Source organism: Herpailurus yagouaroundi, unplaced genomic scaffold (genome assembly GCF_014898765.1).
Source record: "Herpailurus yagouaroundi ecotype Mexico unplaced genomic scaffold, PumYag 195, whole genome shotgun sequence".
NCBI classification, from domain to species: domain Eukaryota; kingdom Metazoa; phylum Chordata; class Mammalia; order Carnivora; family Felidae; genus Herpailurus; species Herpailurus yagouaroundi.
Genome location: NW_024412426.1, coordinates 5,912,574 through 5,931,807, shown reverse-complemented (window position 1 = coordinate 5,931,807; position 19,234 = coordinate 5,912,574). Strand labels below are relative to the sequence as shown.

The window sequence follows — 19,234 nt, the reverse complement described above, 5'->3', positions numbered from 1 at the left end:
GGTACTGACATCAAATGATAAGACCCAGTCTCGAGTCTGTGAGGGCGTTGTGGTGGAATGGGGGAGGTGTAGATGACATTGCAGGAGAGACGTGGGTGAGGTACTGGGGGGGGCTGGGGGGAGGAGCCATTAACCGGTTGAGGTTTGGGATGCTTTATGAAAGGAGATGAATTTCAACTGAGGTTTGAAGGGTGAGTAAGTGATTGTCCAAATGGAGGAGGACGGGCAAGGGCGTTCAGACAGTAGAAACAGTGAGCAGGAGGAAGCGAGTGTGGTGGGTTTTGGGAAGCACGGTAAACTGATCACCGCTCGGGGATGTGGTGCGTAGTGAGACATGAGGTCAGAAAGAAAAGAGTTCTGAGTGGATCATGAGGAGCTTCGTGAGCTGTATCAGGAGTGTGAGCATTTTCCCGATTAAGGTCATTGGATGTTTTGTTGAGATAAAATTCACATACCATAACATTTGGTATTTTAACTATTTCAAAGTCTACCCTTCAGTGGTTCTTGGTATATTCCCAACGTTACGCAGTCATTGGCACTATCTGATTTCAGAACATTTCCTTTCCCCCTCCCCTGTTCTCTTAGCCTCACACAACCGCTAATCTACTTCCTATCCATGGATTTGCCCCTTAGGACATTTCATAGAAATGGAATTGTACAATATGTGGCCTCTAGTGTCTGTCGTCTTTCACTTAGCGTAACGTTTTCACGGTTCAACTGGTAGCAGGTATCAGTACCTCGTTCCTTTTTGTGACTAAGTCATATTCCATTGTATGGACAGGCTGCATTTTGTTTACCCCTTCCTAAAATTGGGGCCATTATGGATAATATGGCTATTTGTGCACATGTTTCTGTGTGAGCCTGTGTTCTCAGTTCCCGCGGGGAGATACCTAGGAGCAGAATTGCTGGGTCGTATGGTCACTCCATAATGAACTTTTTGAGGAACTTCCAAACTGTCCTCCGAGTCATTGGAGATTTTTAAGACAGAGCAAAACAGACTCAGATTTTACGTTACGTCACACGCTTTTAGGACTGTATTTGCTTTCAAGGCGAGGTATTTCCAGTTCTTTTATGTTTTTCTAGTTCAGGGCATCACGGCCCCTAGCAGTGAAGCCTGTCTGGCTCTTTTAAGTACTCCCGATGTGAATGCCACAAAGGAATCTGTACCCAAGAGCACTGAAGGTGGCAGAAAAAGTGGTGTTGGGGTGTTCTCTCTCCCTCTCTGATGTATTGTAGTGAAAGAGTTTTTATTTTTTAAAGAGAACCCTTGATTAAATTATAGGCTATTATTAGGGAGTTTATTGGACTTATAAACTGCACTTGGATTCCCTGTAATTTGTTATAATTAATGCAGGAGTTCAAGAGCAGAAAGCAAGGATCAGGTTGTGGCATGCTTTTCGCTTTTGCAACACCTTGCTATCATTGGCCTTTCTTCACTAGTAGCTAAGTAAGGCTTGTGTGTGTTTGTGTGCATTTAAACAAACATTATCCTTTTTAGGAAAGAATTGCAATCCTTTGACTCACTGAAACCTAAGGAGTCTCCGTAAGAAGTAAGGTGTCTCTGGCAGAATAGGGTATTGATCGACGAACGCTGAAAACTTCTGGAATTGAAGTTTTGCCGGGACCGTCTTGTCTGTGTGTGTTTGAGTACATGCACGTGTTTGTATTTTCATGCACGCGCATGTAGTGGCTTGTGGTGTGAAAAGGCTAGGAGACAAACTTTCCCTTTTAAGGTTATCTTTCTTGAGTTATAGTTTTAGCCTCCCCCCCCCCAAATAACCCCGTTGGGTTATTTCAATTTTGCACAGTTGCAGAAGTTTTGCCTTTGTAGTCTGCCTGACAATGCAGAGTTTTAATTGACCGTCAACTCGAACGTTCATTAAGTATAAAAGCTTTGAGATAGTGCATTTGTCAGGCAGCAAACACATTATTATACTTGAACAATCATAAACTGAAATCTTCTCAGGGGTTTTGAGGATAGGGGGACGGAGGAGGCAGTCAGGTTTATCTGGTTGTGTGCCTGTGTACTTACTGTTTATCTGGTCCCGCAGACGGGAGAACAGGGTGAGCCACCCTGTCCATTATCCGGATTTATAGCTGGGAACACCCTTTGGAATGGATGGAATGTGCTCTTTCTCTCCTGTTGGTATCTCGGTCAATCTCAGGGTTAAAATGATGTTTGTTCACTTGCTGTTCTGTACCCCAGAATTCTAGGACAGCTTGTCCTCAGTCCCCTGTCCTTCGTAGTGTAGAAACTTGGACATTTATTTCTTGCTTGCCCAGTGTCAACCAGAAAGCAATGCTAGTGTTTTGGTACATACTGCTCTGCCCTGGGAGAGCTGGTTTCCAGTACATTCTGGCAAGATTCTTCTGACGTGGCTGACTGTGAAGGAAGTTTTCTAGTGAGGAAAGGGCAGGTCAAGTCATTACACTTTCCCTCGTGATCACAAGGACAACCCATCTGTCTCTCGCTCGCCCCTCCGACCCCAGTAGTTGATGGAAAGCCTTCACAGACTGAGGAATGTAGGGATGGTATTGAAATGCCCTTCTCTCTCTAAGTTGTCACAGCCCTACTGACCATGCACAAGAGATAAGCTGGTTTGACTGACCTTGAACTGTAGGGAAGGGAGAGGCAGACAGGAGCTGTCTGATAATAACAGTGGTAATGCAGGTCGATAGTTACAGCTTACAGGATGCTTTCAGTAACCTATTTTTAACTATGAGAAAGCATTTTCTTTCTCTCTCGGATCTCCTCGGGCAGTGGGGGTAAAAAGATGCATGGGTGATAGGTGCCGATCATACAACTCATCAGGTGTTTACTAAGTAAGGTGGTAACAGAATGAAGTCTAGATAGCCTTTTTCATGATCCATAATATAGAAGTACCTTGATTCAGCTGAATCACACCCAGTAAAGACTGCGGATGTCTTTACTGAGGATGAACTGCGGTCTGCTTTTTTTTTAAAACTCTGCATTTGGGGGGCGCCTGTGTGGCTCAGTCAGTTAAGCGTCTGACTCTTGATTTTGGCTCAGGTCATGATCTTGCTGCTGGTGAGTTCGAGCCCCGTGTCATGCTCTTTTGACAGCGTGGAGCCTGCTTGAGCTTCCCTCTCTCTCTCTCTCTCTCTCTCTCTCCCTCCCTCCCTCCCTCCCTCCCTCTCTCTCATGGAGCCTGCTTGAACTTCTCTCTCTCTCTCTCTCTCTCTCTCTCTCTCTCTCTCTGCCCCTCCCCAGCTCGCATGCACACACGCACTCCCACTTTCTCTCAAAATAAATTAAAAAACTTTTTTTTAAAAATCTGCATTTGGAAATACATACATCTAAGGGCCGTTTGTACCCATTTCTGGGTAGAGCCTCTCCTTCTGGGAACCTACAATCAGAGACCCAGCTCTCTAGATTTCACTTTGTCCCCTTTCTGTCTTATAATGTTGTTCACAAGTGATTAAATGCATAGCTCGGTCTTCTTGCCCTCTGTCTACCTCCGGGGCAGGAAAGTGAAATTTCCCAGAGGCTGCTAGTGGGAAGAAAACCCAACACAACAGATACGAATAATCCATGGGTCCACTTATGACTATAATACATTTTTACAGAAAAGCTCTTCTTACCAGTGTCTGTCTCACATGCTGTGGCACAATCTAATGGGGAGGAAGGTTGCTTGGTTATCGAAGCCTTTCCCTAGAGGCACTGGGATCACAAAAAGCACCAGGCAGTGGCATTTTTATTTTCGTTTTTACTTTTAGACTTCAGTGGAACTGATGACTTGGCCGCAGTGGCTGGGAATCAGATTCCACCCTCGCGTGCAGGAGGAGAGCTCTGAGCTCCGGTCTGTCTGGCCCTGCCTTCAAGAGCAGTGTGTTACCGTGGACAAGTCATTTCTTCTTCCTCCACACGGTTTTCTTCTCTAAAAACAAAAGGGTAGGACTTGGGTCTTGGAAATCCTTCCCTTATCAAACAACGTGGGCTAAATCATGTTCTGACGATGTATGCCCTGCGGATCTCTGTGCCCTTCAGAAACAAAGGCTTTTTCCTGCCCACCTTACATGACCACTGTGTCCACTGCCTTCCTTCCGTGCGGCTCAGGGCAGAGGGAAACAGAAATGGCTCAGAAGGCTTCGGCTCAGGAGTGGCACCTGTCACTTCCACCCCCATCCCATTGACGCCAAAGCTGTAGCACAGTCGATGAGGGAGGTGAGTGGGTATGACCCTCTCAGTGGGGAGGCTTCATGGAGAGCAACCATTTGGAGCAATAGAAGTGGCCTCCCCCACTCCTGTCCCCACCATCCTGTGATTCGTGCTGGCAATGTGAAGTCTTTGAGTAGAGGCATGACCCAGACCAGCTCTTAAGGCTTTTATACTTTCATAGCTGTTCTCTGTTGGAGGCACTTCTGTTGAACTGGGTTTGGAATGAACATTTCTCTTGTGGGAGGGGTGGGAGAAATATTTTCAAAGCAACATGTACTCGGCCTCTGCGTTCCTCTCGCCTTATTTGTGGTTCTGCGGTAGTACAGTCCATACTTTTCAGAACACCACATGGAATTTCTCCATCAGAGAAGCAGCGACAGACCAGCAAATAGAGCAGAGTTGCATAAGGACTTAAATTCCCCTTACATGAATTAAAAAGAGATTGAAGATCGTAGCGGCACATCTGTAAATGTTGAGGATGATATTATGGGGTGTAATTTTCAAAGAGTTCTTTGATACGACGGTCAGAAGAACTGAATGCTCTATTGATGGGACCCAGTATGGTATTTTAAAAAAAAAAATTTCTTTTCAGAAGCTTAGGGGGAGGAAGGAACTTGGAAAAGTCACTTGTTTTCTTGAGATTGGATGGAACTATTCCAGACAGATGAGACATCTAAAGACTGGTTCATATTATTTGTCAGTTTTGAGTTGTAATATTTAATAGCACGGACTATCAGGAAGCTTTTCTGTTTCACGTAGAGAAATCGGAATTTTAATCTTTGTGGATTCAAAACAAAACAAAACAAAAAACTTTGAAAATAGAAATGTTACCTTTATTCAACAAGCAGGGTTTTTTTTAATTTGTTTTGTTTTTTTTTTAACTTTTTATTTATTTTTTTTTTTTTTTTATTCTTTTCAACAAGCATAGTTTTGTTCACCACTTCTTAGAGGGAGAGCGGAATCCTAACCTAAAACCACTCATTGGACCCCAGCAGTCAGGTGGGCTATTTCCAGGTCTTTGAATATGAAAAATATTAAAAAGTTTTCCTTGTGAGCTCGGGGTTTCAAAGAGGATCCCTTTGGAAAGTTGGCAAATACTTTCCTGGCATGAGGATTGGTGTATTTTTTTTCCCCCTCCACCCAAAGCTATGACAGGGTGGAGTATACTTCCGTGAAATTGCATGTTTCCAAAATAGAATTCACTGTTACATTTTACTGCCGTTAGAATTGAATCTCTAATCAAAAATAAGCAAAAACCAAACATTCTAGAAATAGAATTTCAGCTCGTATTCTCTAATTTAGTCTTCATACAGGATGGAATTATCATACTTTACAAAAGTGCCTTTTGAGCAAAAACGTACCAAACAAACAGTTTCCAAAGTGGTTCACATTTCATTCTCGTTTCTGCAGTCTCACATCGTCACATCCACAGTCCCGTGTGGTAGTAACAGCGTATCATTAACTCTGTTCAGATTCTCGCAGAGTCTGGATGGCTTCCAGGAAAGAGCTCTGCCTCTTCAGCCTCTCGTTTTTCAGCCTGCGTCCAACCTGAATGACCGGGAACAATGCTGCTGTTCCTTGCTAGTGAATTGGAACACATTGTTGCCTGGAATGGAATGGATCTGTACTAGAACTTCCTCACATGTTATAGAAGTGATAACTGTAGGTGAAAGTTGGAATCGGCAGGATGAGAAAAACTACGATTATTTCGCTGACTTCTGCAAGTTACATTCCTAAAGGGCCCTGCATGATCAAAGGCTCTAGCTATGGCAGATAATGCTAGGGTAACACCTTTTAAAAAGCTTCACTCTTTGGTTCTTAAAAGCTGAGCCCTTAGTAGTGCACTGGAGAGAGAACCATGGCGTCAGTGGTCCAAGAGAAGCAGCACGCCCCTGTTGACAGTCATCAACCTCTCCAGGATGTCCCTCGGCTCCTAACCAACTTCTGTGCACAGGAAGTGCTTAATAAGTGTGAATATCCACATTTCTCCTGGGCATGTAGAGCAGAAAATGAGTCAGAACCACTCAAGATGGCAGGGAGTGGATGCTAATAGAAGAGATTCAGCGTTGAAGGATTAGGAGAAGGGGGTGAACTTTACCACTTTTCCTGCCTTGAAATTGTATGTTCTGGTTTGGTTTTGGTTGGTTGGTTGGTTGGTTGGCCTTTCTTTTCCTTTTCCTTTTTCTTTTTTCTTTTTTCTTTTCTTTCTTTCTTTCTTTCTTTCCTTTCTTTCTTTCTTTCTTTTTTTCTTTCTTTCTCTTTCTTTCTCTTTCTTTCTTTCTTTCTTTCTCTTTCTTTCTTTCTTTCTTGTTCTTTCTTTCTTTCTTTCTCTCTTTCTTTCTTTCTTTCTCTTTCTCTTTCTTTCTTTCTTTCTTTCTTGTTCTTTCTTTCTTTCTCTCTCTCTTTCTTTCTTTCTTTCTTTTTTTCTTTCTCTTTCTTTCTCTTTCTTTCTTTCTTTCTTTCTTTCTTTCTTTCTCTTTCTCTTTCTTTCTTTCTTTCTTTCTTTCTTTCTTGTTCTTTCTTTCTTTCTTTCTTTCTTTCTTTCTTTCTTTCTTTCTAATTCCATTCCCATTGTACTTTTCTGCAGTAAACTTAAGATTCCTTCCTATCCCGAAATTCTGGGTTTTGTGTTGTTGTTGTTGTTTGGTTGTTTTGTTTACTTGGTTCTGATGTCCTTTAACTTTTCTGAAGAAAGCCGCAGCGGGATCCTCTGGAAGTAAGATGAAGTAACACTTCCTCATAGTTCTTTTCTTCTGATTCCCCCACTTTTGAAAGTGTGATCTTCAGAGTCTAAATGGCTCCTCTTCAAAGGTCTATCTCCTTTCACAATGAACTCTTGACACCTAAAAGATCCTTTGATGACTTAGGACCCTCTTGCTTTCCTAGGTTTCCACAAGGAGGTGTTCAGTTATCTAAGAACTGGACCGGTTATAAGCCTGAAAGATCTTCCATGAAAGACTCCTGGGCAATTCTTAGTCTCTCTCTCTCTCTCTTTTTTTTTTTTTTTTGCCTTCGAGTCTATTTTTGGTGTTGTACATTATATAGGTCTAGACAAATATAACAATATATATCATTATAAGGATATGTATCAGTATAAGGATATATATTATTATAATATCATCTGTTCACTAAAAATTTCACTAAAAATATTTCCTAAAAATCCTCTGAGCTCTTTCTGTTCATTTTTCCCCTCCCCCAACAACCCTTGGCAACTGCTGATCTTTTTATTGTGTCCATAGTTTTGCTTCAGAATGTCATATAGATGGCATCATAGAGTATGTAGTTTTCTTTGGTTGCCTTCTTTCACTTAGTAACGTGCATTTGAGTTTCCACCATGTCTATTTGTGACTTGATCACTCATTTTTTTTTATTTTACTATATTTTTATTTTTTTACCATTTTATTTATTTTTTTAGTTTACATCCAAGTTAGTTAGCATATACAGTTCTTAGTCTCTGGAAGTGAAAGTTACCTCATACAAATGGGTGGAACTTTTACTGTTTCCTTGAGGCACAAGGCAGGTGCCAGAGGAAAACCAAGAGTCAGGCTAGGGCACAAGGAAAGAACATGGCAGATGATACTAAGGAAGAGCCTTGAGGGAAGGGAACACAAACAGGGAATGTGCTGTGTTACATGGGATGGGAAGTAAGCTTCCACAGCCCATGTTTTCCCTCCTGGTTCAAGTTCTACTGAGCTTTCCCCCAGGAGATGAACTAATAATGTGCATCAGATTGCATTTTTAGACACAAATCTGCTCTTCAAGTGAGGCTATAGAACCTGAGCTTTGCCCATCATTGGCAGGGTGCATGTGTCTTGAGGCAAAGGCACTAACGTAAACCATTTCTGTTGGAGCTCTTGGTTTGCCGAATAAAACCATGGAAGCTCAGATCCTCGACATGTACCATGTGCAGAACTTGCTACCTTTTCCCCCTTGGGATGGGAGAAAAGTGGGCAGAGAGCAGGCCCTTATATTATGCGAGCGCATGGGACCACGTTTCTGTAGTGTTAACTCACCTCGGGTGAAACGTTTGGAGAGGTGGAGCTTGAATACGCTTGAGCCTGGGGACAGAACTTGAGTGAACAGGTGAAAGAAGAAAACCAGGAGATAACATGTGGCATATTTTAACTGTAGCGATCCAGATTTCTTTAGTCTGTGATGTTTCGATTTACTCTTGGTGTTTCTTTAACTTCAGACACAATTATTGCTTCAGAATGTTTTCATTTACTCTGATTCTCTGCTGTGAATAATGAAGAGACAGGCTATGATTTCCCCTTTTCTTTCCATCAAACACGATTGTCCAAAACTCTGCCCCTTCCTCCATCCCCAGGCAGTGCCTTCACTTTCACAGGGTTTTAAGAAATATCCTACCTAGTATTTCCTCCTTACTGATTGCGCACTGTCAGAAACTGCTGCTTCATTACCAAAGACTTTTAACCACATGTTCTTATGTGTAACCTGTATTCCTATTTGTTGGGATTTAGAATCCATGATGCTTCTCACCAGCTAAGGATATATATAGTAACTAGGTGAGACAGAGCCCTGCCCACTGACCTCAGGGCACGGAGTGGGCACAGAGATTTTCTACACATACCAGGGACTTGTCTCTGAGAATCAGCACAGGCACTTATTATATACATTACTCTTTAAAAAAAATTTTTTAATGTTTATTTATTTTTGAGAGGGGGAGAGACAGAGCACCAATGGGGGAGGGGCGGAGAGAGGGGGAGACAGAATCCAATCTGAAGCAGGCTCCAGGCTCCAAGCTGTCAGCACAGAGCCCGACGTGGGGCTCGAACTCGTGAACCGTGAGATCATGACCTGAGCCGAAGTCGGACACTTAACCGACTGAGCCACCCAGGTGCCCCAGTATACATTTCTTGATGTGGACGGGAAGTAAAGCTCTTGATTCAGTAGTGGAGCCTGTAAAATGATTATGAATATTTTAGGTGAAAGTTAGGCTGGGTATAGGAAGAACAGGGTGTTTGTCTATTACATGCTAAGTTTTACAAAAGAGAAGTCTTAAATAACTCAGCGTTGGTCCTTCTGATTTGAGTATAGGTTTTCCCCACCAGAGCCTGACATGGTTGTCTCTACCCTGACCAGCAGACCCAATAGGAGAGAAGAAATAGAGACTCCATTAGAGGAGACAGGGAGCCTGAGTCCTTCCCTCAAATAGGCATTGGATTGATATGTAATGACATCCATGATAACAAGGTAGAGATAGCAATAATTAGCTCTCAGTGTTTGTTGCCTCTCTCTAAAAGAGTTGAGCTTTGGATCACTCTTGAACTCCCTGCGTTGACATGTCCAAGTTTAGAAAAAGTAGAAAGTCATGGTTACCAAGAGCAGAAAGGTTGTTAGCATTTGCCAAGAATTGGTGCTAGGAAAAGTCTGTTATAGAGGTGACTGTTTTAAGAGTATGGTCAAGGGAAGTGGGGTCCTAGGAAGAAAGGTTTGGGGTGAGGAGATATCTAAATGTGTAGGTGATTCTAAGAATACAGTGTTATTGGCAAGGAAACAATACACTGTATTTATTGGTTTCTGAGAGCAGTGGTCTACTTTGAGGTTTGATGTTGTACATGGGCACATTCTGTTCACCTGCGCTGCGCTGGCTTGAGAATGTACTTTGGGTTGGATTTTTGTGAGCCACAGACCTGTAGGGTTAGCCTCGCTCTCGGAAGCTCTATCCTATCCATTAGCAGAATGCCAAATTATTTGGCCTCTTTGTGTTCTGCTCTACCAAACTTTTGAGTTTAAAAAAAAAAGAAAAAATGACATGTTTCTAGAACTTTTTTTGGGAGTGCCCCACTGTTGAATGTAGGCTGGGCAGCTGTGTTGCTGTGGGCAGCCAGGTGTGGAAGAACATTTTTATTCCTGATGTCTGTGACGCGGAATGGGTCCTTATCAGTATTTCATCCTGCGGACCTACACTGAAGTGATTTGATGAGAATGTTCTCAAACTGAGAATGCATGGGATGTGGCACCTGCCACATCAAAGAAAGATAAACACGGCAAGAGGGCACTTTCCATCTTTAATACAGCTGACCTTTAGCAGCATCACCTGTGCATCCCGCTGTGCACACAGAGTTTGATACAGCAAGACATCGATGTCGTGGGAACATATTCCAAGTATGTGTTTTTAAGGTTATTTGTTCCTCTGTTCCCATAAACAGGTATCAGTATTACCTGCAAGTCAAAAAGGACGTGCTTGAAGGGCGATTGCGGTGTGCGTTGGAGCAGGTGATCCGACTGGCCGGCTTGGCCGTGCAAGGTAAGGAGCGTGGCGGCCGGCCCGCGAGATCGCGTTTTCTGTTTGCCGTGTTGCTGGCCTCTCTGAGAAAAAAAGTGCATTTACTGAAACGATCCCTCGGTAACTCTCACTTTTCATTTCAAGAGACGTTAAAAACGCAGACATAGTGATTTCTGGTGGCAGGCTGGTGGACTTCGCAAGGCTGCTTGCAAATTGCTCACGCTTGTGTAATTGTAGTTTTATTTGAAGAAATAGCAGCTTTCATCCTGACTTTAATTAAAGCTACATGCAGGGTTTGTGGAACATTTTCTCAGAATGATTCCACTGCCCAGTGTGGTCATATTTTGTGGCTTCATGTCGTGACTCTTTGACTTTCACATCAGTTTCAAGTGTGATAGCTTTAAATATTGCAGTCTAATTTATACTCACACACTTAAAGAGAGGAACATATGTGTATGTATGTGTAATGGCATCGATAGATAGATATTGCGAAGCAACAAACACATAGTGAAGTACCTTCATCTTTCAATCTATCCTACTTCGAGTTATGGGAGCGATTGTTTTTACCATTTATAAGTTGTTACATATATTTTTACATATATTTATGTAAAATATGTCACATGACTTTTACATATATTTATACATTACTCTTAACTGAGTGGTGCCTTAATTGCCTTCAGTCATATTGGAAACAAGAAGATAAAATATAATTTTTTAAAAGAAACAGGTTTCCCTTTCAGAGACTGTTTTCTTTAAAATCACTTCGTGTCCAGACGGAATGCCAGCCGCCAAGCCCTTGCTGTGAGGACTGTTGTTGTAGAAGCTGTGAACTGAACTTCCCATCCCAAATTCTGAACTGAAGTTGAACCTTTTGGGTTCTAGAATGTCTAAAGAGGCAGACGTCCTTTGATCTCTTTCATCCCGGAGTATTAGCAGTTTAGCAATTTTTGTTGGACGTACGACTCCAGTAGTTAGCTATCGTTACCTTGTGGATGAAAATACACAAAATATGTTGTATCCCATCTCTCTGCTTAAAGACTGGAAAGGAAAGGAACGGTGCCCAGAACAATACGAAAGGACGGTTAGTGGTCATAAGAGAAAGATCATCAAAATGAAGGAGAAGACCCCCTTTAGTAGGAAGAAGAGAGAGAAGATCCACTGTGTCCCTCCTCTGCAAATTGGATCTTTCTCTTTTTAAAAAGTTTTCTCCTTCCTTCACTTTATTACTCGTTTTGGCCTCTTATTCTTCAATCCCTGGCTTTATCACAGGCCTCCTGGATCCTGGAAGATCCTGGTGTGATAGCTTTTAGGCTAAAGGAAGTTGGTGAACTAACTCTCTGTTCGCTGGGGTCTTGAAGCCAGCCATTCCCCTAGCTCTCATATTTGTAAAATAATTTTCCCAAGAACCCTTGTTGGGCCCTTAGGAAGACACATCCACTTAGTTATACGTCGTGATGAAATACAGTAACTGATGAGTAAATTTGAAGACAGGCCGAGCATGTGATTGTTGCCATCCTGAATGCCTCACCTAATTGCTCATTAGTTAAATGCTGAGTTTCTTAGGTGCGTCTCTGTCTTCTCAGCAATGTGTGGACGCTGGCCTTGTGTGTGGACTCTTGCATTCTGTATCTCTTGTACCCCAAAGATACCTGCACCCATTTCTGCCTGATGCCAGATCTTTTGCATGAAATTAAGTCTGTATGCAGTTTGATCTTTTTTGAGAGCAGGTAGGATTAGATGCAAGGCATGTATAGATTGATAATATAGACACAGTTTCTTTTTGCATGTGCTCAGACATCCCATGGTGAGATGAAAACAGGACAAAACAGAATTTTTGGCATCTTGCAACATGTCAGCTTGTTTAGGAGGTGTAAAAATGTGCAGGGTTGCTTGCCAACGGTGATTTACGGTGGGAATTTCCAGCTGCAAATATATGAAAAGTTGCAGATGGGTTTGGCTCTTCAGTTCTCCCAATTAACCTTGAGTTAAAAAGCCCCCTTGGCAGATATTCTTAAGATAATGTGTTGGTGCATATTTAACAAAAACATAAGTATAGGTTTGTTTCAAATTTTTAAAATAGCTCAGGGATCGCTTTCAAATGTCCCCATTTTTTTCCCCTAGAAAATTGTGTAATAGGGTTCACATGCTGATATTTACAGTATTGCTAAGTAAAAGTGGTAACAATATCAAACATGTCGTGGCACCCTTTTTTTTTTTATCGAATAGTGAAGAAATAGGACGAAGTGGGAATAATAAATGTGGCGATAATTTTACCCTTGCTTTATTCCATCTTTAATTTCATGTAATAAATACTACCCTTCCCCCCGCTTTTATTCTCAGCTGATTTTGGAGACTACAATCAGTTTGATTCTCAAGATTTCCTCAGAGAATATGTGCTGTTTCCTATGGTAAGTGTGATTTCCTTTTTCTTAATTAATTTTCTACCTTCTCTGGGTGTTTAATTGTTTCCTTTGAAAATCTCAGAGGATTTTACATACGTATATTTCCCCAGGGAGGAAAGTCCATGCATTTATAAAGTGGGGACGCATTTTATAAACAAACACTGAAAAAGGTACTTCTTCCCGCCTCCTCAAGGCACCTCTGTCCCCTGACACCCCTCTCCCCAGTCCCCGTGTCCACCTCTCCAGGGCCATGGCATTCTTCCTAACTTTCTGAACATATCAAGTTTGTTCCCATCCCAGAACCTTCGTCCTTGGGTTTCCTGTGCCTTCAGTACTGTGCTCCAGATCTTTCTGTGACTTGACATTGAAATCTTGAGTCAGGTATCACCTCCTCAAAGACGACTCCCTTTTCCTTGACCACCTGTATGATACACTCCAGCCATCAACCACTTCCTACTAAATCACCTTCTATGCACATTCTTCAGGGCCCTTTCAGTATCTAAACGTGTTCAGTGTTGACGGATTGTCAGCCGGGACGTCAGCTCTGTGGTCCGTAGGCAGATACCCTTTCTGTCTTGTTACTGTTAACTGGTGTATATTCTGCACTCGTGAAATTTCATTGAATGAGTCAATGGAGTCAAATGCCCAGTCTTGGGTTAAATTAGGAACGAGGCTAGGTTTTAATCCCGGGAGAATGTATGTTTGCTGTTTGGAAGCTTTGGGGTAAATGAGAAGAGTTTTAATGAGGAGGAATTAAAATGTTTGAAAAGCTATACCTGCTGCAGTATCCTGGCTCTGATTTTAGAAACCCTGATCATTCATCACTTATTTTTTTATCAACTGTTTTGCCCAAAGCACTGGCCTGGGTAACTAACTACCAGGAAATAAAGTTATATAAGAACGGTGGTTGTTCTCAGGGAAGCGGCCGAATAGTTGAGTAAATAGGAAGTTTGCAAAATCAGAATGCAAAGCCAAGAGTAATAAAGTGCAGTCAGGATTTTATGTGGAGAGAGGTTACCTCTGCTGGGGGGGGGGGGGTGCGGTTAGGAAAGGCTTAAAGACTAATGGTGGGTGAGTTGTGTCTCAGAGGGTGGGCAGGATTGCAGCAGGCAGACAGGTAGGGAACAAGGAATGATCTAGATGGAGGGAAAGAGCAGGGGCAGGGTGGCATGAGTGATCGTGTAAGAGTCTGTGGTGAATCTGACTGTCGCTCAGGAGTGGCAGAGGGGAGTGGCAGCAGATGAGATGAAACATCTCAGGGCTAAGAACCCGTGGACTCTGGGGATTTATAGACCCCACACTTTGAGAACCGCTGGATTAGAGCAGTAAGACCGTTTGTGAAAGGAGGTCAGATGAGAATCATGGTGTTCTGGGCAGGAGGTAATTTAGGTATTATGAGTGACAAGAAGAACACGAAAGCAAAGCAAGAGATATTTTGGAAATCAAACGAGCAGAACTTGGCATCCAGTTGGCTGTGGCACATGGGAGAAAGTGGTGTGTCTGGTGACAAGGGTTCAAGTTTTGAAAGACTAGCATATGTAAGGCTGTAGTCATTATCCCTGTCAGGGCTTGAGATGAGCTTAGGTTGCCGCATACTTAACCTTTATTCTTACAGGTTAGGGAAATAGTGCGAGATCTCTATGGTTTCATGAATAACTCTGTCCTTATTCTTCTTCCCGCCAAGAAAACATCTGTATCGTCTGGTAAATCTGTTGTTTTTCATGCCTTGTTAACTCTACCCATCAAATTGACCTGCATTCAAAGAGATTAGCATATTACTTGGCGCAGAAGCTCTTCATAGGATTTGGTGTCAACATGCTTGAACCAACATCTCTAACATCTCAGAGGTTCCCCAGCGCGCTTGGGGAGACGAAAGTGAAGCTCACACCTTAGAATTTTAGAGAGCGTGCCTTTTTGTGCTAGTGGAGATAATCAATTGGGTTGAGAATTTTCCACAATTTTTTTTTCACCTTTGTCTCCTAAAATGCTCTTACTCACCTAGCCTTTGGGCAGAGACCAGGCTTAGGTGCTATTTAGAATTTTTTATGGTGATTGCCAGCATGATACTTACGAGTTTGTAGATGTTAGAATGCTTTGGCAGGTCCCAGTGCTGTCTGTGAAGGCTGGAAGGAGTTGTGTATCACACCTTTTCCAGAATATGACGGTCTCCATTGGGCTCTGAGCAAATCAGATACCTGAACAGCACAGACCTCGTTAAATCTCACAGTGAACGAATGAATATGGATATGTTATTCTTGGATCCAAACTTCCCCTCCTTGGGATAGTAGCTACATACATTGTGACATGTGGCTGGCGATATACATTCAAATTGAAGTTACTTAAAGTTAAATAAAATTAAAAATTCAGTTCCTCAGTTGCATTAGCTACATTTAAAAAACACTCAGTAGGGGTGCCTGGGTGGCTCAGTTGGTTAAGCAACCGAGTCTTGAGTTTGGCTCAGGTCAAGCTCTCATGGTTTGTGAATCTGAGCCTCACATCAGGCTCTGCGCTGGCAGTGTGGAGCCTGCTTGGGGTTTCTCTCTCTCTCTCTCTCTGTCTCCCTCTCTCTCTTTGCCCCTCCCTCCCTCTCTCTCTCTCTCTCTGTCAAAATATATACACTTTTAAAAAAAATAAAAACATTCAGTAGCCACGGGTGGCTAACCCTACTGTACTAGAAAGCTTGGATATAGAACATTTCCATCATTGCAGAAAGTCTTGTTGGACAGCACTGAAGACACTGTGACAGAAGCTGATGTCAGTGTGTATATCTGAATTGTGGATGTTCCTGGGCTTCTGCCCTGTCATTCTGCCCCATGTTGTACCCTGGATACACTGTGGCCTGTGGTCAGGTGGCTCACACTATAGGAGCCAAGCATTCTGTGCCCGTGTCCTGGCTGCCATTTACCGGCTATGTGAACTTGGGCCGTTATTTAATTTAGTTTATTTTAAAATTTGATTATTTGTCTCACCAAAGCCTCCATTTTCTCATCTAAAAATGAGCACAGCATGCCTACTCCAGCTGGGATAACTAAAGGAGAGAATGCACGTGATGTACGTTACTTGGCACATGGTGAATTCTCAGGAAGTAATTGTCCTTGTCATTGCCATCGTCATCGTCTTATGATTAGCATGACCCTCTTGTCTCTGGCATGCAAGCACAAGGAGGCTGAAGACTGTGCTTTTCGGGCAGCAACACTCCACGAATTTTGAAATGTAAGCAGAGGACAGGCAGAAGGTGCAAACGATCATTAACCTGCTCTGCGTGATTAGAAACTCCAGTTTGACGACGTGAAACTTTGTTGCCTACTGAGTTGCCTGTTGAGTTTAGTTCAGTAAGCATTTATTGATCACTTACTGCATATGGAGAGCTTATAAGTGGGCATCATGTAAGAGCCCCGTGATAGGCCCGTAAGTGATGTGGAGAAGAGCTGGTGCCGTTAGGGGCCTGTCTGTGATGAAGAAGAGGGAGGGTGAAGGAGGAAGGGTCAGATGAGCATCCGGATAACTGTGTAAGAGAGACAGTAGGCCAGCCGTGGGGAGGGCTGTATGAGCCACACTCAGAGTGGAAGAGGAAAGGCTTACTACATCCGGCATGGGGGAATATGGAAGCCCGGTCAAGGGAACGGTAGTTGAGACGAAACCTGAAGGACAGGGTGACGTTTCACTCAGTGTGATGGGCCCCTGGTGTTTCTTCCAGGAAGGCTCAGCATGAGTGTGTCAGGAGACATACAAGCATTCTGTTAGGAAGAAGGGTTTGCCTGAGGCCTTGAACCTTTGAGAGAGGAGGCCTGGAAGGGAAGGCCGGGTCACGCCGAAGAATGGTCTGAATGCCAGGCCCAGGTGTTGACCTAATTGAGCAGGCAGTGGGGAGCCATGGAAGGTTGTAAACCTTCTGCGAGGTTCCACTGGAGAATTCAAAGAGAAGACTACATTCCTTTGGTGGGGGAGGGAAGATGGGATGAATGGCCTTGTTTGATCTTACGAAAGCAACCGAATTCGTCAAATGGCATTTCTGAGGCAGAGCAAAGAACAAAGCGAAGTACCCAGGGCACTCCACAGGTGTGCCGCTGTGTACAGGCATGCACTCTGCCATTTTTCATTCACGCAGGGCCGCTCGCGCCTTCCCTGTGGCAGGGCGCATACCTCAGGGAGGCCCCACACGCAGATGGAGGCGCTTGAATGGAGTGGGATAGCAGAGGCGCACCTTTGGGCTTTTCTCCTTTCAAAGTAGGAAGCTGAGGTTTCATGGGGCACTTTCTGATCTTCGCTTACCTTTCTTTATTTTCTCCTACGGCCACATGCCTTTCATGAGCTTTTCACAATTAGTACCGCGTTAGGACTACGACACAATACCCGGATGCACACCTGTCGCTCCCGTGTGCAAGCCACGCGGCATCTTTGCTGTTCCCCGGCGAAAAACAGTGCTTATTCCCTGTCGTGGACTTGAGTCATTTCAGTGGATGGCTAGACAGGAAAACAGCAAATTAATCAGTTAATGCACAGAAAATAAAAGCTGCCTGCACCTTCTCCGAGGTTTCTCGTGACCGTCTGCAGGGCTATACAATTTCCAGCACCTCATTTACACCCTCATTTTCCAGATTTAAAAGATAGTGATTTTTCATGTTTCCCTGATTTGAGATGGGATGTTTCTTGCAGTTTTGAGGTGTACCTTTTTTGGGGGTGGGGTTTCATCCACGGAAAATTGTTAAATTGGAGGCCATCTTGGTATAGATAGTATTCTCGAATCCAGGGAATCGGCATTTGGGATGTTTTCTGCCAAACTTCAGCCCCCAGCCCTCCACCCTCAGTGTCTACGATGAGCCTCAGAGGGCCTCACCAGGACACGTAGCTCAGAGGCCCTTCTGACACCCCTTCTGGAGCTCAGAGGGAAGTGGCGCATATATCTCTGCCCTCGTCGGGGTGCTTATCGACCTGGGGCAGATGGTGTGGAACCGGCCCCTAGGAAGGTCTGAGGCAGCTGGCCCTCGGCTTGAGCCTCCCCAGGCTACCACAAGGAATTCGGGGAGCTCTGGAATCACCACGCCTGTCAGAGTCTCAGGAACTGGTTGCTCTGGTCTCCCTGTCTTGGAATTACTCCTTCAGACCGTCCATCCCAGACAGTTCTGTGCTGGTAAACGTGTAACAATCCCTGATACATTCCCACTGTCAGCGGAGGGGTGTTGGGAAGAGGTATGTGCGATCAGCTCTAACGCCACAGGAGCCACAGGCCCCAGGGCCCTGGGATTTAGGTGCTGGAGACACCAGCGGGTTCCCACACACCGTTAGCTTATAGAACTCCCTACTTGTAGCCATCATGGCCTCTGCTCCCAAGGGTCTGTCAAGTAACATCTGAATGAGCCCTCTCTGCCTTCTGTAGCTCTGAATTAGTGCCCGGATATTGTGGTGGTGGACAAAAAGGCCAGGCACAGCCCCTTGCTAGGCTCAGCTTTTGAAAGGATAATGGGCTGGAAATTCATACCCCGATTGTTAAAAATACGTAAGTACTGACAAAGCAGTTTCAATAAAAGTGAGTCTGGGAGGCAGACAAAGAAGAAGAAGGTAAATTAAAAAAGAGCTATTCCTATACCCTCCAGAATTTAGGTGGCTACCCAAACTATGCCTTGAAAGAGGCATGTTAGTTATAAGTGGAGAACCTAAGTTATAGTGGAGAGCCATGTTTAAAAGTAACAACGGACTGTCAGCCCGAAAATGGACAACTTTCAATATGAAGGAGTAAAGGGGAGATGGATGAAGTGAGGCTAATCAGGAAAACCTTCTGGAGAACAGAGCTTCTAAGGTTTGTTCCTAACAAACAGCAAATGACTTCAACTGCTTCTGTTTTGATAGGATTTGGCCCTGGAGGAGGCCGTTCTGGAGGAGCTGACCCAGAAGGTAGCCCAAGAACACAAAGCCCACAGGTAGGGCCCGCCAAGGCACTTGGCTCCCACCCCCGGCCCCCGGCTGTGCTCTATCCTGCACGTGGCTCAGCCCTGTTCCCAGACGCGCAAATAGATTCATAAGCTGTGTGCTTGCCCTGCCTCCCTGTTTTCCTGTTCTTTTTTTTTTTTTCTTTCTCTCCCTTTCTTTTTTCCTTTTCTTCTTTCCACACCAGCAAGCCCACATAGATGTGAAGCTGTTAGCCAGGAGAACTCTTCTCTCTGACCTTCCGAAAACTCTGTTGCCAGAGCTGGGGAGACTGGGGCTGCTTGAGTTAAGAGTGAAGACCTAAAAGATCTGCTTTGGATGGGAAAGTCAAGGTCAAGAGGGAGAGGAGGCCCTGAAAACTTCTTATCAGGGCTACGTGGAGCTCTCTGGGACCAGTGGAAAACGAGCAGCCTTCCTTCCGACTTCAGAGGACCTGTGCAGTGGTCCTAAGCTCTCTCTCGTTTTGGCCACTTGGCT

At 43.9% G+C, this 19,234-nt stretch overlaps 1 protein-coding gene across 3 annotated transcripts in view; it reads left to right on the top strand.

The window, feature by feature from the left end:
- The window catches only part of PTPN14 (protein tyrosine phosphatase non-receptor type 14), a 172,778-nt gene that overhangs the window by 113,513 nt on the left and 40,031 nt on the right, over positions 1-19,234 (top strand). For all 3 annotated transcript variants that reach the window (XM_040446456.1, XM_040446457.1, XM_040446458.1), the window contains exons 4-6: positions 10,354-10,451; positions 12,771-12,838; positions 18,680-18,750. In XM_040446456.1, the coding sequence (XP_040302390.1) occupies positions 10,354-10,451; positions 12,771-12,838; positions 18,680-18,750 (237 nt within the window). The remainder of the gene's footprint in view (positions 1-10,353; positions 10,452-12,770; positions 12,839-18,679; positions 18,751-19,234) is intronic.